The following is a 15,950-nucleotide window of genomic DNA, read 5'->3' on the forward strand; positions in this document are numbered from 1 at the left end:
GGTGGAGCCCCAGGCTGCTATTCCACAGGCCTGCCTGGTATTTCTGACTCAACTCCCAGCTGCATTCTGCAGATGAATGCATGTTTGAAGAGCGGCTTGCGGCATGTTTCTTTGTGCGCTAATGGCCTCTCAGCATCTATAAGACTCGGGCTACAATTAAGAGGTGATAGTTTGATCTCCCACCTTACAGTACTATTTTAGAGCTGCGGTGTGATTCTTGTGTGTGTGTGTGTGTGTGTGTGTGTGGGGGGGGGGGGGGGGGGGGGGGGGGGTACGATAGATAGATAGATAGATAGATAGATAGATATCCAGCTCTGTATCTACAAAGTTAAAAGAGTCTTTTATCAGGCTAAAGAGACATGCTCAAACATGAGTTTGATGGATACTGATATTTGTAAATCCAGATATTCTGCGTTCTTATCATCTACAAATACAATATGAAGGGCAATTTAACTAAATTGAGTGAGTCAGGGATACTTTTGTGCAGGGGCACCGCTAGAAATCATGGGTCCTATGAAAGAATATAATACGGGCAGGGCCCTTGGAATCCTTGGCTCTATAGGAGAAAATCAAATGATACTGGACTGCCACCTGCTGGTTAGAATTAAACATTACATAATAATCATCATCTTATATTTCCATGAAACATTCAAAGTCCAAAATAATTTATATAACAGTCTAATATATATTTTACATCTGATTAGGCCTCCAGATCAGATTATATACACATTTAAGTTTTGCCTTGTTGTGGTTTAATGCTCAAAAGAGCACCATTCTAGATTTGTGATCACAGCAACTTCCAATTTACACAGTTGAGAGTACAGTACCTCTTCTCCGTCAAGTCAACCCATTTCGGACAATGCTGTGGTCACAAACCATGTTTGGGGACTGTCATTCGTGACACATATTTGTACCGCCCATTTGAGAGCTAATTGGTTGTAAATGCCTGTAACTACATCTCTAGTGGTGCGCCAGCCCGTCAATCACATGGGAGGCGTCTCTTTGTGGCACGACGGCAAGGGACATTCTATTTCAGAGGTGCCGCCGTGACCGGTTCAGTGCCCGGCAGAGCGAACAGGAGATTTGGTGAAATGGACAGAACCATCGACCACTCGATCTCGCTGGAGCAAATAAGACCCCTTTTGAGTACAGTAAGTTGCTACTCGATAGGAGGTAGGCCTATAGTAAAGTTTATTTAAATAACATTTGAAGTAGCCTAGTCCCTTTGTCCATGTTCGCAACCTCTGGGATCATCCCTCAAACTGGGATGGAGCAATACAAGTGGGTGCTTGGGGCAGACTTGTGGGAGCGGGACCGAACTGCTGTTGTTCGCTAGCCGTTACTAGCTAGGCACGCGGCGGAGAAAGCAACAGTTTAAAAAAAAACAGTCAACGTACAGTGATGATAGCCGCAAGATTATGTTTCCTTAGTAGGTTCTTGTTTTCGGCTCCATCCACAGTCGAGTGAACAGATCAATACTGTTGTAACTTAGCCAGTATGCTAGCTATTCGCCCGCGGGTTTTTGCTCGTGCATGCATCAGTAGAGACTGAACCATCATTGGGGACCAGTGATGTCTTCTCTCCTCCTTCTCTGTTGGTCCTCAATCTCATGTCTTGTTTATACTGCTGTCAGTATTTAACTACAAGCTAGTTCTTCTTCAGTCTGTGGCTGGGCGTTGTTTACCTCCCAAATTTACACAAACCAGTCATCATTGTGTGCTGATCAGCATAGAGCACGTACAGCTTGAAAACATCTTTCCTGTGACTGAAAAATGTGCCAAAGAAGAGTGGAGGCACAGCTGGGAATGTGTGTGTGACTTCTAACTTAACAAGTGTAAGCCTACTTTGTTCTGCTCTCAATGTGTGTGTGGGTAGTGCCCCTGTTTGCAGGGTGTGACCTGGTTTTGCTATATGAGATGATGGAAAGTCCAAACCCAGCAGTCTAACATACACAGAGAGGCACTGGTAGGTCACACTTTTTGCAAGTATGGCTCAGTGGCAGTCTTCCTCAAGGACAAGGACAGGGTCTGGAGCAAGAGAGTGTGTGTGTGTGTGTGTGTGTGTGTGTGTGTGTGTGTGTGTGTGTGTGTGTGTGTGTGTGAGGAAACATGACCCTTGGCTGTCGTGCTGCCCCCAGTGAGATGGGAGCTGCTTGCTCTCCAGTCAAAGCCCTCCTTCACCGTGACACAGGAGACGTCAGACATATAACTGCCTGAAGTTTAATGAAGTCCGGTTCCTCTAACGTCGCCAGACCACTGCCAACCTCCCCCACCTTGTCTTGGATGAAAGCGTGATTGTTCTGCTGTCAGCAAGGCCCAACCACGTTGTGGACACTGGAAACCTGCCACTCACTAATGCCACTCCTCCGTCCCGTTTCTCTCCTTGCCTGTCATTTTCTCCCGGCCTTCACCTGGCCGTGACCTCTGACTTAGTTGTCCACCTTCGGGAGCTGTTTAAAATGGTACACCGGGAATGTGTCATAGAGCCCTGGGTCTATATCCTGGATATAACCCTGCAGTGTGACCTCCACTGACACCCCCCCCCCCCTCAGTGAGCGGGTCCCTTATGAAATGTGTTTATGGCATTTGTGTAGAGCCCTATAAGACCCTGACCAACCGGTCCAACAAACGACCTCTTTTGGCCTCTTGTAATTCCACTAGTCCTGTATGGGTGTTATTGTTCTGTAATACCTCAGCTATGAAGACACCTAATATCGATCAAAGTCCAGGAGAGAAACTAAAACCTGGCTTAGCTACTCACAGTTGTACCCTGGCACAGAGTGTAGCACCTGATCTCGGTTTTGTTTCCCAACAAATGATAGCCTGAGTCCTGATCTCCGCTCTCCTAATTAGCAGACATGTTGGCACAGGCAGGAGGCTGCACAGCTGCACCACCATCTAACCCCCCTCCTTCCTCCCCAAAAGAGGAAGACTGTTCCCAGAGGGAAAGACAGAGAGATATATGCCTCAAGGCCTGACAGAACTCATTCCTTGCCTGCCTGGATGATATAGGGAGAAGGACCTGTCCCAGGCCAACTCTTCCCATACAGTATCCCCTTGCCACTTGTTGCATGGTAATCCGAACACCTTGTCTGGCTGTCTCCCAATAGGCTTATTTTTTCTTTTTTTTTAGGAATTATGGTAGGCGACAAACCAGTTGTTACATGTTTATTACAGTACCATTATTCACATGTACATGTAATCTTGGCAGAGCGGCTGCCGGCCGGCCGGACTGAAGAACCCTACTCCCAGCAGCTATACACCTGATATGTGACATGTGTCTTACCTCAGCCTGTTCTGCCTCTCATGGGCTCTACCTCTGTCATGGAACTTCACCTCCGGTGCCAGGACAGCTAGCCGATGCCACGGGACTTTGTGTCGTGCCGTCCACCCCTGCTGGGACCTGAAATAGGGCCTTAGTGCAGCGGGTGCAGGCTCCTTGCGCTATTTTGAGCTTTGTGCTGGGAAGACGTCATCAGTATGACATTAGACCAGAGAGCTCTTCCTTTGTGAGGCTCTCAGTGGCTGTATTCAGTTCAATTCAATTTAGTCATCATGGGTTCGTTTCAAACGACAGACATGAAAATTGTCTTCATGGCTGGGTGCAGCCTACACATCCAACTTATAACTGTCATAATGATTCTTAATGTCAGTATTATGTTAATGGTTCGAATGCCTACACAACCGAGAGACTGTTTACTTGACGTCACCAGGGTCAGAGGGTCGAGTGTAATTGTACTTCTTTGTGTGTTTACTGTCCAGTAAAACACTGTCGTGAGTTATGGGCTGAGTCCAACTGCTTTTCAAGTGTTTTTCTTTGGAGGCATTAGGCTCAATACCAAGAATGTGGAAAATGATCCCAGTTTGTGCCTGTCTAGACTGTACTTTATTCCTCTCTTTGTTATTGGCTTCCAGAGAAAAAAGCTGTAAATAAATGTCCTTTTATACAGTTAAAATAAGCGGTCTTTAGAGACAGTGTTTGGAAGAGAGGCCAAGCTGTGTGATGATCTGGCCAAGGGAAGGTCAAGGATACGTATGTATTTCTCTGGTCACTCTCTGGGAGGATAAGCAGGGTGATCCATTTAAAGGGGACCTAGGCGGTCCGTTGCTATATAGTAAGTGTAGTTGTAGTCTAATCCCTTGTGGTGCTATAGTATAGTAATAGTCATCCCTATGGTGCTAGAATGTTAAGGTCTGTGCTATATAGAGTGTAGTAGTATTGTAATCCCTATGATGTGGCTACTCAGGTTCAGCAGTGGAGGCTGTGGTGGTACGTTGTTTAACCGCTCCATGACAGAGAGAGCGGTCATGCTGGTCAGTAGTCTCTGTCTGGTGGGACTGAGACGTCACCCTCCTGCCTGGTCTCCCAAGGTCAGCTACAGTAGGTAGAGGGGAGGAGGGAGGGGATGTTGGGCTGCTGCATCCCTAACGGGCCGCTCACACGCTTGCGTTTGATGCGTCAACATTGACGGATGCCATTCACTTTCAATGGCTGCAGCCGAATGGCATTCTGGTTCCGTTGTTGTCCCGGTGCGTTGCGTTGCCTGCGTTGCTAGCATCGAAGGTTGAGAAATGTTCAACTTTCAGATGCGTTGCTGGAGCTGCCGACCAATCAGATGTCTTGACGGAGAAAGACGTCATCGCGAGGCGGGATTTTCAAATTTTTCGATACCAAGATGGAGGACAAACTTATCATCGCTGTTTGTTTGCAGGATAGGATGTACCCAATACCTGCGGGCACCACGTTCACGTCGCCTCAACCACAATGCATAGACGATCGCCACACGTTCGACTAGATTAGCATCCATGACAGCACTAAACGAAAAGCCGGGTGGGTTTTCAAAATAGTGCGCGCTAGCAGGTTCGGAGAATCTACTGGTTGTTGCGAGCGCAGTTTCGGACAATGTGATTGGTTGTTGTTGCGTGCGGCAGACACGCCTTCCGCCATACGTTGATGGACACGCATCAAACGCAAGCGTGTGAGCGCAGCGTAAAGGTACCTTTACGTTGACCTGTGCAGAGAGTTGGCATGTGATTATTTTATTTTTTTTTAGAACAACGTAGGCCTAATCTGTGCTCCTCCCCCTGGCAATAGTTTTGGATGGGTGGGTACTGTAATCCCAGGATCTGACCTGGGTTTTTGGATCATGGTCGTGCACTCTCTCCTGCCCTACACCCTGCAACCTGCTATGCTGTGTCAACACATAATCTAGCCCCTGCTTTATACTACCGTACCAACTAGGACTGTGCAATAAAATTGATACAGCAGTACATCGATATTTTTTTCCCCAAAAAAATCCTGTATTTGTTTTGCATCGTACAGTATCAATACAGTAAAAAAAATCCAAATAAAATTGCACAAGAAAAATATACAGAATTATTGCTTGATCTGGGCCGGGTGTTTTGAGGAGGAAGGGAAGAGGAAGGAGGAGACAAAGACCCTACATTAGGGTCTCTGAATCATGTGTCTGAAATCCAAACAGTACAATGCTTGAGTCAAAGGCATTAGCATGTTTATTCTGCATCATCCGGGGCTTGAACTCACAACCATAGACACCAAGGGAAGGTGATGTTCTAGTTGAGTGAGAAGCTGGCAATTTGGCTTTCGCTTGATCTTCTAATAAAACTTCTTAAAGGACCATACTGGTCTAAATATGATTTGAGCTCCTTAAACTAGTCACCCAACGTATATCACATTACCACAGTCAATCTTCCGAAGCAAAGCTCACGTTAAAAGATATTTGCATTTTCACGTCTTACTTACATTTCAAAAGTTGAACGTGATGTCTTTACAACGTATTTTTAAATTGTTCCCTTGTTGCACTGCCAAACTCGCCCCACTTAGTTTCAAATATTTTTTAGTAGTTTTATTTTATATTATTTTCGTTTGAATCTCCTGCACTATATTCTCTAATCCACCTATGTATATTCTCTACCCAGCGTTCCTAGCAACGGCTACCATGTAAACAGGAAGAAGACAGACTGTTTGGCATAGGTTGTGCAAAGACGGTTAAAATGAAAATAATAATGTATGTATGTATGTATGTATGTATGTATGTATGTATGTATGTATGTATGTATGTATTTATGTATGTATGTATGTATGTATGTATGTATGTATGTATGTATGTATCATCTTCATGAGTGACAAACTGGCTGGGGTTTGAAACATTTTTTTGGCTTGTCTTCCTAATGGCAGAGTAACTGCATTTGTGCTCAGTGGCCAATCAATTTGCCCAGATGTAGTGGGGCTTGGGTGGGGTTGCCAACAGCGACGTCTCTGATTGGTGAAGCTCAAGCTGTTGCACTTTAGGATTGTGGGTAGAGTATTTTTTTTCCATATGAGAGCATGGGACGAGGACAGAATTCAAAACTGAATAGAATTCAAAACTGTCAAATTGTATTTTGAGATACTGTAATTCTATAAAATCTACCATCTCAATCTACACACTACATCTACCATCTCAGTGAAATGTCATTTTTTTCGTCAACATTGGAGATTTTGCAGTGAATAAGAGAGCATGGCTGGCTTCAGATAGCTCCAACTAAAAAAAAGATAAATGTCACAGCTTATTTCCACCATAGGAATCCTGGACAAACATTTTAGTAGGCCTACATACTGTGATGGGAATGAGTTGGGGGACTCTGGACTGAGCGTAGATTCACTGACTGACTGAATTGATCGGACTGAACATAGGTGGAATTGATTGGCAGACAAGACTGGTCAGATGAAGAGATGCAAACATGAATAGTAACTGCTACTGTACAAATTAGGAACAGACTGGCAGTGAGTCATGAAGATAGCAACATAAGTATCTTGCTAGCTAGCTCAATGAAAAGCTGACGTTACATAGCTGCAGTCACTGCTAAATGTCAGGCGCACTGGTGTGACCAATTAACATTTTCAGTTGCAGATTTCTGGTGACTTGTGCGGTTATTGGAGCCCTATCTGATTTGCGTATACCATCTCCTTAGGTCCTTATCAGACCTGAGGGAATTTCCTCCTGGCATGGGACTGATACTGGGAGCTGGGTGAGTGTGTGTGCGTGGATCGAAGCGAAGTGGAATAACTAAATTCGCCTGCTGAGGGACTACGCTGGTCATGTGCAGTGAGCCGTCTGAAGCCGCTGACTGTCTCCTGTCCTGTTGGTGTGAGAAGGGAAGCTGTCAGCTTCCTGTAAGCCCCCCATCAAAGGTCAGACGCATTTTTCACCAGTAGGTGGCACCCCTCGCCTCGGTTGCTACAAATACTGAACTGAAGTACATGTGTGGTTCTCAATTACATTAGCCCTATGTTAGATAGATACTAACTATTTATCGACAAAACATAGAGAGCTGATGCCCATAGCTTTGTCTTTCACTGCTATGGGTGCCACTATTTCGACCATACAGCAGGCTACATATTACACATTGGTGCTGTTTGTCTCTTCGCCACGACAGAGGAACACACCTCTTTGTGCCTGTATTCTGGTCTGTCTAAGCTTCTGGAAATGTTTGCTATGGAAGACAGAAGGTGGCATTCATGAGTCACAAGCCCTTGTAGGATTAGAAGACGACGAAAGATGTGAGGCTCAGGGGAGGTGACCTTGAAAACCTGAAAACCACCCTGAATGTGGCTGAATCCCAGAAGTCTAAGGAACTTCATGAATATGTTGTCGTTATTGGTGCTTTCCATTCTCCTCATCACCCTCTGTGTCCTGGCCATGATTACTGACTAATGTGTGTGTGTTTGTGTGGGGTTTGGTGTGTGTTTGTGTGGGGTTTGGTGTGTGTTTGTGTGGGGTTTGGTGTGTGGTTGTGTGACCTGAATACTTGGGGGTTGGTAAGTGTTACTCTGTGTCCTCTATGATTGTGTGTATGTCCTCTGTGTGTGTGTGTGTGTGTGTGTGAGAGAGAGAGAGAGAGAGAGATGGTTTTGGCTCGGCAAATGAAACATTCATGGTGGCGGGGGATTGGTTACTGAGAGAGATGCAGGCTGTCAGAGCAGGTCTGTATAAAGTCAGCGCGAATACCCCCCTCTTTCTCTCCTCTCTCTCTTCACATTGTCTCTCCATCTCTTTCCCTCCTCCCTCTCTCTCTCCCTCCCTGTCTCCCTCCATCTCTCCCCCTCCCTCCCTCCCTCTCATCATATAAACAGAGCAGCGCAGAGAGTGCTCCCAGTGTTCTAGTGTCTCATTCAGACCTTGGGTCCCACATGCTCGCACACGTACGCTCTAACACAGACACACACACGCGTATACTGTAGGCTCTCTCTCTCTCACACACACACACACACACACACACACACACGATAACAGAGGAGGGACAGAGCTACAGCTGCTGCTGATGTTCTAGCTCCGATGGAACGATACGCCGAAGGGGAGCATGTGCTCACGGTAGGACCGCTCTCGCGCGCGTGTGTGTGTGTGTGTGTGTGTGTGCGAGCGTGTGTCCTCTTCAATATGTGCCTGCTGCATGGGAGGCTGAAGGGTGGTGGGTGGACTGGCATTAACAAAGAGGGTGGTGTATCTCAGAGAGAACGGAGGTGTGGGAGAGAGAGAGGGGAGAGGATTAGACAAAGTCTGCCTTGCCAACGACGCCTGTTAAGAAGGATCCCTCCTGCCCTTTGGTATCTCTGAGGGGAAGGAGAGGAGACAGATGGAAGGATGAATGCAAGGAGAGGGGGAGGAGAGGAGAGGGGGAGGAGGGGCATACTACATTGGAGATGGCGGAGGAAAATGGGTCAGATAGAGACAATCGAATAAAAACAAAAACAGACAGCATGCTCTCTTGTGGTGAAATGGATGTCTTACCTCCTGATGGGAGGCAGAAGTGTCAGTACCAATGAAGGCTACTGTACCAAGCGTTGTTATGGCAAGCTAGGTTGATGAGCTGTCTTATTGGCGGGGGTGGAGGGCATGGTTACTATCTGTGTGTTGTTGTTATGTCCAAGCTGGGACATGGTCTTTGAGTCTTGGATACTTAAGTGGTGTGGTGACGACACACACACATTCTTTCTCACCCGCACTCATTCTCTCACAGTTTCTCTTACACACACAACCATGCATGTTCACACACACACACACACACACACACACACACACACACACACACACACACACACACACACACACGTGTGACTCATGCGTGGAGGGGTGGGGGACCGCTGTCTATGGAGCTATGCCCAGTAACGACAGCCTGGAGTACAATTTACAATTCGCCTTCGCATCTTTATCCAAAGTACCTTGCAGTGATTTTGGTTTTGCAGTGCTATTGTTGTCATGAGGTACCTTGCTCAAGGGCACAAAGGTAGGCAATGATTGTATTGTTAAGTATCCTGGCCCGGTCTTGAACCAGAAACCTACTGTACTAGGGATGTGCTTGACATCATGCGTTTATAGCACCACACTTTTCAACTCCCATTTCAGAATATATTGGCAGATAATGGTGACGGAAGATCCAGTGGTGAGTGCCGTCCATGTGTCTGAGGTTAGAGCCAGCTCTTCGGGACAGTTGATAAAATAGATATTGGGAAGTCTCCGTATAGTTTTTTCACCTTTCAGTTGCGTGGCTTAACTGTTTTGGGATTGTGTGTTCAGGTTCTGCTAATGCCCATGAGCGCACGGAACAGAATCCCTCTCCTTCCACAAAACTAATTGGAGGGTCTTTTATTGGCCACACGGCAATGACACATGCACGAACACACACATAATTGAGCGGCGACACAGTATACACAACACACGCATCTTCAGCGGTCGCCAGTGGAATGTGTCCACTGCATTTGACCCATCTGAGCTGTCCTCCTCCAGTGGCAACAAGGAGCAGTGGACAGACTCATCAGTGGCTGATTTATTGAACAATAAATCAGTGGCCATTTGTTGTACAGTAGTATTACAGTAGCATATACTTTGGTAACTACACCATTAAAAAAAGAAAAGCCTGATATAGGCTTATATATTTTTGCAACTGATATGAAAATCTAATGTGTTGACTGGCACGACTATTCGAAAATTCAAACTCATCACTAGTACCTACTTACCATCCTAAGGGGACACCAAGCTGGCTGGCTGCCACTGACACCACTCAAAGACAACAGTAATAATTGGTAGTGCCCACACTGATCCACACACTCATACTGACTGCAACTGGATTGACCGTGCTTCTGAGTGAATTCAAGATGGAAGTTAATGAATTGTACTGACCTGTTTATCTAGTTCTTTGTTATTATATTACACTCACAAATGCACACTCACACATCGAATGCTACAGACTAAATAGCTTACATTTGCCTGACATGACATAATTACTACCATTCGCACACAATTGCTGTCGTTGTTGTTGAATACCCTAAGTGCTGTTTTATTGTGGCTGTCTCAGTCCCTCGAGCTCATCATGGAGTGTCTCTATGAATTATTCACGACGGTCTTCACTGGGATGAGCGAGCACACAGAGAAACAGGCACCTTACCCCAAAGGCGAAGCCAGCCAGCCAGCTAGCCAGGGTCATGTAAAAGTGATGCTGTTTTTAGATTGCAGAAAATGTGTTCTGGAAGCCTCACCATCTGCTACAGTAGCATGTACAGTACTACCTAATCTTATTGGGTCAATATAGATGGTCATCTAAGACGAACAAAATGAGGCCTATAAGTCCTAGTCTAGCTTGATTTAGTCTGAATCATGTAATAGGAGCCAGTTTTGCGTCATTGATACCACCACACACAAGATCTGGGAAGGTGCCCATGTCTAGACAGACACTTATGAGAGAGGGGATATAGTTAGCATAAGAGCAGGGTTGTTGGGGGTGGGGGTGGCGGGGGGGGGGGTGGGGGGGGTAGATATGACTTTGATGATTTGTTTTCATTGGACGGCTGCCAGCCTTGCCCCCACCCCTTGGCACTCCCCCTCTGCTGGCCTGTAGAGAGGGGAATGAGGAGATTGGGAACGGCTTGTTCCTCATCACTGCACCCCAGGCATGCCTCCCATTCTTCAGCCCTCACACGTCCAGGGACACTGCGAGCCCCCCGACAACAGAGACCCCACCCACCCCCGCTCTGCCTGGGGCAGGGACACGTCTTCTCATTTATGTTGGCCCCCTCGCGTGGCTGCACTCCATTCATGGTGTGTGTGTGTGTGTGTGTGTGTGTGTGTGTGTGTGTGTGCGCGCACGTGCGTGCGTGTGCCAGTGAGGAAAGCAGGTTTCTTTTTGCTTCTAGCCTCGCTTCACGCCCAGACCTCTTTCTCTGTGTTTGGGTTCAAGCGGTTCGGCCACCGAGAGGTGACCTTCCCGTCGTCACCTCCCCCCTGACGTCACTGGCTGGTGTCACCGCTGAGCGGGTCAGGCCATTCCGGCCCCCATTCCCGGCCTCCTATATTGTGTTGTGTTGTGTGTGTGTGTGTGTGTGTGTGGTGTTGAAATTGCTCTGAGGGACGAAGTGGCGCCACCAGCCCCCGACACGTGCTCATGCCCTGCCAGCGTATGAAGTGCTCATTTAAGGGCCTGCAAGAAACTATTTAGGGACAGGGCATTTTATGAGGCTTTCAGGAATACCAGAGTTGTGAAACTGAAATAGCAGTGCCGGTGTGGTTTCCTGAGGGACTGAACATAAGCGCATTTCTGATCCCTTTATCAGTGAAGATGACCCTGGGCCCGGCAGCCCTTCTCCACCAGTCAACAGAAGCCAGTCTCATCCACTCACCCCTGCCTGGCTGGCTGCTAGGAAGAAAACCTCTGTCTAGTCCAGATTCATTTCCTGACTCAGGGTGTATTCACACAGACACTAGTTAGTGCGCACCAAACGAGCTTTGGGCCCGAGAGCGCTTCGTTTAGGCCTGTGTGAACACAGCAATCGCACTCCGGTGCGCACCAAAACAGCCGCACCGAGACCCTCCAGAAGGGGTGGTCTCGGAGCGGCTTCAACCGAATTCTTGTGCGCACCAGTTATGGTGTGAAAGCGCGTGACCTCGGACCGACGTAACTACCTTATAAACCATTATACATTTGTTCTTTCCGGGAGTTTTTCATGACGCTCTTGCATCCGCCCCCAGAAAGATATTGACCATTGACAGCCCTGAGCCTTTTCATGTGACTTGTGGTGCTGCATTTGGACCAGAGTAAAGAAAGTGCTGTGTGAAAGTGAACCGCAGTAGCTGAGAAACAATATATCACTTTCGCTTTTGGTGCGCATCAATGGTTCGCACTAACATATGTGAATACGCCCTGAGTTCATCTCTCTCTCGCTCCCTCATTATCATTCCCCTCCAAGACTCCAAGAGCAGAGCAGACAGCAGCTCATTATCATGTAAAGCAGGGAGAGAGAGGGAGAGACAGAGGGTGGGAGAGAGAGAGAGAAAGGGAGGGAGAGAGATGTTATCAATCTCACAAGGTTGTATTTGGACCAGGATGGAAGCTCATGGTAATGTATTGGTGAGAATGTCATTATAGGATGGTGACACGGAATGCCCTGCTCCTCTGTCACTCCTAAAATTGACTAAAGAAGCATTTTTTATGTCTGAGGAGGATTCTCCTTTATTCAAGGTCATTACCTGTGTTCCTCTTAAGAACAGACCATCTATTATGTTACCAGCCGCTAACTTATGCTACTCTATCTCAGACCTAGCGGGGTAGTAATACTTCTCAGTGTTATGTGATGGTAGACCGTGGAAGTACCTTCCTAGTCCTATCGTGTGTGCAAACTAGGGTTGCAAATTGTAGGCATGTTCCTGAATCGATCATTGGTAATATGAACGATCAATCAATTGATTCATTGTAATTACCAACATTTTTTTCTTAATCTACGCTTTATTACGGACGGACTGGGTTATTTTTTTCTGCCTGCTCTTCCTCACAAACACCGATGGTGGGTTTGCTGCAGGTGAGATGAGGAGAACAGCCAACTTAGCCGAGTGAACGTTCTTCAAGTGAGAGCATTGCTGTTGTCGTCATGTTGTATGTGTACACGGCAATACAATATTTGCAAGTGGCTCCTTGTCCTTTCTTTTCAAAGTGGTCCCACACAATGCTTTGCCCGCTTAATTTTTCAAAATATGTTGATTCCTCCTCTGCATTTCTCCCTAGATGGCTGCTTCGCTACCACGTTGTTTGATAGTAGATCAAGTAAATTTCACGTGCTCGAACAAATCCTTAACAATCAATGAATCGATTTTTGATTCATTGTTTGCTTCCTTAGTGCAAACTAGCCCTTCCTAGGGGAACAGTGGCTAGAAGCACTCACTGAAGGACAACTCTACCTGAGGCCTGGCCAGCTCCTTGCGGGATCCGTCCTTTTGGTGTGATTCCCCCTCGTGATTCGACCAGCTCTCCGTGTGTAACTTCAGGTTAAAATCAGGTGTACATTATGTTCCAAAAGAGTGTGTAAGGAGAGCTCCCCAAAACCCTGCATCCAGAAGTTCAGGTACCTTAGTCCCAGAGCTTGTGTTTCTCAGTGGCGCCTGGTCTCACTGTTTGGTCTTCCCAGCGCATGTGCACCTGGGGCTCATGCTGCCTTAATGAACTCCAAGCCACGCCCCCTTGTTCATTAGTACTAGCTGTCCCTGGACAAACACCCTGCACTAATACTAACATAACTAATCCCAAGCCTAAAATCCTATACTAAATGATATCACCATGCTAGGCAAGGCAAGACAAGTTTATTTGTATAGCACATTCCAGCAATAAGGCAATATCTAAAACAAAATGCTAACCTAAAAGATGATATTGTAACGCTGTCAGACAATCGCAGCTCAGGATGAGACACGCGCAGAGGCTTTCAGGACTGTCAGCTCTGTGGAGACGGGCCGCGCTGTCGTCTGTCCCTCTCACAGGGAGCTCTGTCCTCGTCCTTCACCGTGTGCTCCTCAGGGAACTGCCTGAGTGAAGTGTGTGTGTGTGTGTATGTGTATGTGTATGTGTGTGTATGACAGAAAGGTAGAGGGAGCGAGAAAGAGATTGTCTGGAGATTGTCTCTATGACAGAGAAACACGTGGAGTCGTGTGGGAGACAGAGAGAGAGAGAGAGGGAGAGAGGTAGATGTCTTATCTACTGTACATCCTCTAGAAGGACGTTGCCTGCTCAGAGCCTGGAGCCAGATATAAGTGCTCAAAATGAGTCACATCAACCATCAGTCACATCCATCCCTCCATCCTTCTATCCCGCCATTGTGTGGTTAACATCTTAACCTATCATGGTGCTGTAGGCCTCTCTCTCTCTGATTGGTGGCATAATTAAAGCCCTCGTCCAATGGGAGCTGGTGTTGCATGGAAGCTGAATTTGGACAGGACTTGAATTGAGGATCTGTATTGGAAAAGGAGTTTGAGGCTGCAATTAGACACCAGGAAACTGTCCCTGATTGAGCCTACATGCAGCAGTTTCTTCCTCAGTCACACAAGACCCATCTCTCTCTCTCTCTCTCTCTCCCTCTCTCTCTCCCTCTCTCTCTCTCTCTCTCTCTCTCTCTCTCTCTCTCTCTCTCTCTCTCTCTGTGACAGCCCTGCTCCAGACCCCCCCCCCTCCTCTCCCAGTCCACCCGTCAGACCACAGCACAACCAGCAGGGCTCTCCCCCTCTTTCAGGGCTGTGTGTGTGTGCCACCCCAGGGTATTTCTAGATCCCGTTATATTTGCTTGTCAAAAATAGCCCCCTTGTCCAGTCATAAATAACCTTTTGGGGAGGGGGGGAGTACTTGCCTTGACCGTCTAACTCTTTCAGCCAATCAGTGTAACAAAACTTTTGCCAAATCCAGTTGGAAGAACTACAAAAACAGAAACCGTTCCTCCTAGAAACTGTGCATACTCTTGTTTAATTGTTATTAGGGGCCAGGCAGCGTAGCTGCCGGAACCCTATTGTATTTGCCTATATTATTATTCTCCATCTTCCACTGAAGTCTAACTTCCCGTGGACAAAAAATCACCAAAATGTGCACATAGCTCCAGTACTATACCCAAAGTCCTCACCCTGCATTGTAGGTCAATAAACCTCAAGGTGGCGCTACAGCAACAGTCTAAAGTTTCAAACTTTAAAAAATCATAACAAATCAGCCATAGGTGCTATCACTGTAAAACCACCACGTGAATGTAGTCCCAATTGAGACAAAACTGTCATATGCTTTGACCTTGCAGGAATTTTGAAGTCCATCACTCTGATTTCTTCATAAACTGTAAAACCTATCAAACCTATCTCCTCCCACATTTTTTGTTCAATTGACACCAAAATTGATCTACTGTATCGTCAGACTGTCCTTACCAAACGATCCTCACAGATTTTTGAAATATCAAAAATTGAGCCCACAGCACATCAAAAGGTTTTACTGTTAACAGTTCTGTATACAGTTCCTATTAATTCTCGCCAAACCAATGTCTGATCATCCTCATAAAAAGTGACAACATTGGCCACATATCCAAGATGTAGTATGATTTTTTTCAGAATTTTATCTAAAAAATTGAATTTTTTAAAATATGTTTAATTCTGTCCTCTGAAACCAACACTTCATGCAAAGAAAACTGCGTTACCCACAATCCAACGCAAGCTCCACGAATCTGAGACATCGCTGTTGGCAACCCTACCCCGCCGAGGATTACAATGACTAAATCAATTGATTGGCTACTGACTGAGCACACAGCTGCTGAAGTCAATGTTCAAATATGAAGAAAAGCAAACAAAACCTGTAAAGATTAATAAACATATCTCATCCCACATTTTTCAATCAATTAACACCAAACTTGCTACACTGGATCTTCAGACTGTAATTCACAAACTCATTGACCAGATTATTGAATTATCAAAATCGAGCTTACAATGCATCAAAAGGTTTTACAAATGTTTTACTATACCATATGAATGTACAAAATGAACATTGGAATGTCAACTTTCTTGTTGTCTTCCTATTCTCTCGCTTATTGCTCCTAAACTTGTCAGGAATTGCCTGGCCCCGCCTCATCGCTGCGTAGCAGCTTTAATTTAATTATCTTTTTGCAATTAC

The 15,950-nt window shown here is 46.3% G+C and overlaps 1 protein-coding gene across 3 annotated transcripts in view; it reads left to right on the plus strand.

Annotated features, from left to right (window-relative positions):
• The first annotated feature begins 1,046 nt into the window (after nt 1–1,046).
• LOC311323281 (sodium bicarbonate cotransporter 3-like) overlaps nt 1,047–15,950 on the plus strand; it is a 43,195-nt gene continuing 28,291 nt past the window's right edge. For all 3 annotated transcript variants that reach the window (XR_014630953.1, XM_084455482.1, XM_084455481.1), the window contains exon 1: nt 1,047–1,151. Coding sequence is in view for 2 of the 3 variants with exons in the window: in XM_084455482.1 (XP_084311608.1) it covers nt 1,092–1,151 (60 nt within the window). In the remaining variant the exon portion in view is untranslated. The remainder of the gene's footprint in view (nt 1,152–15,950) is intronic.

The sequence above is a fragment of the Borostomias antarcticus genome (genome assembly GCF_949987555.1).
Source record: "Borostomias antarcticus genome assembly, chromosome: 21".
In the NCBI taxonomy this organism is placed as follows: Eukaryota; Metazoa; Chordata; class Actinopteri; order Stomiiformes; family Stomiidae; genus Borostomias; species Borostomias antarcticus.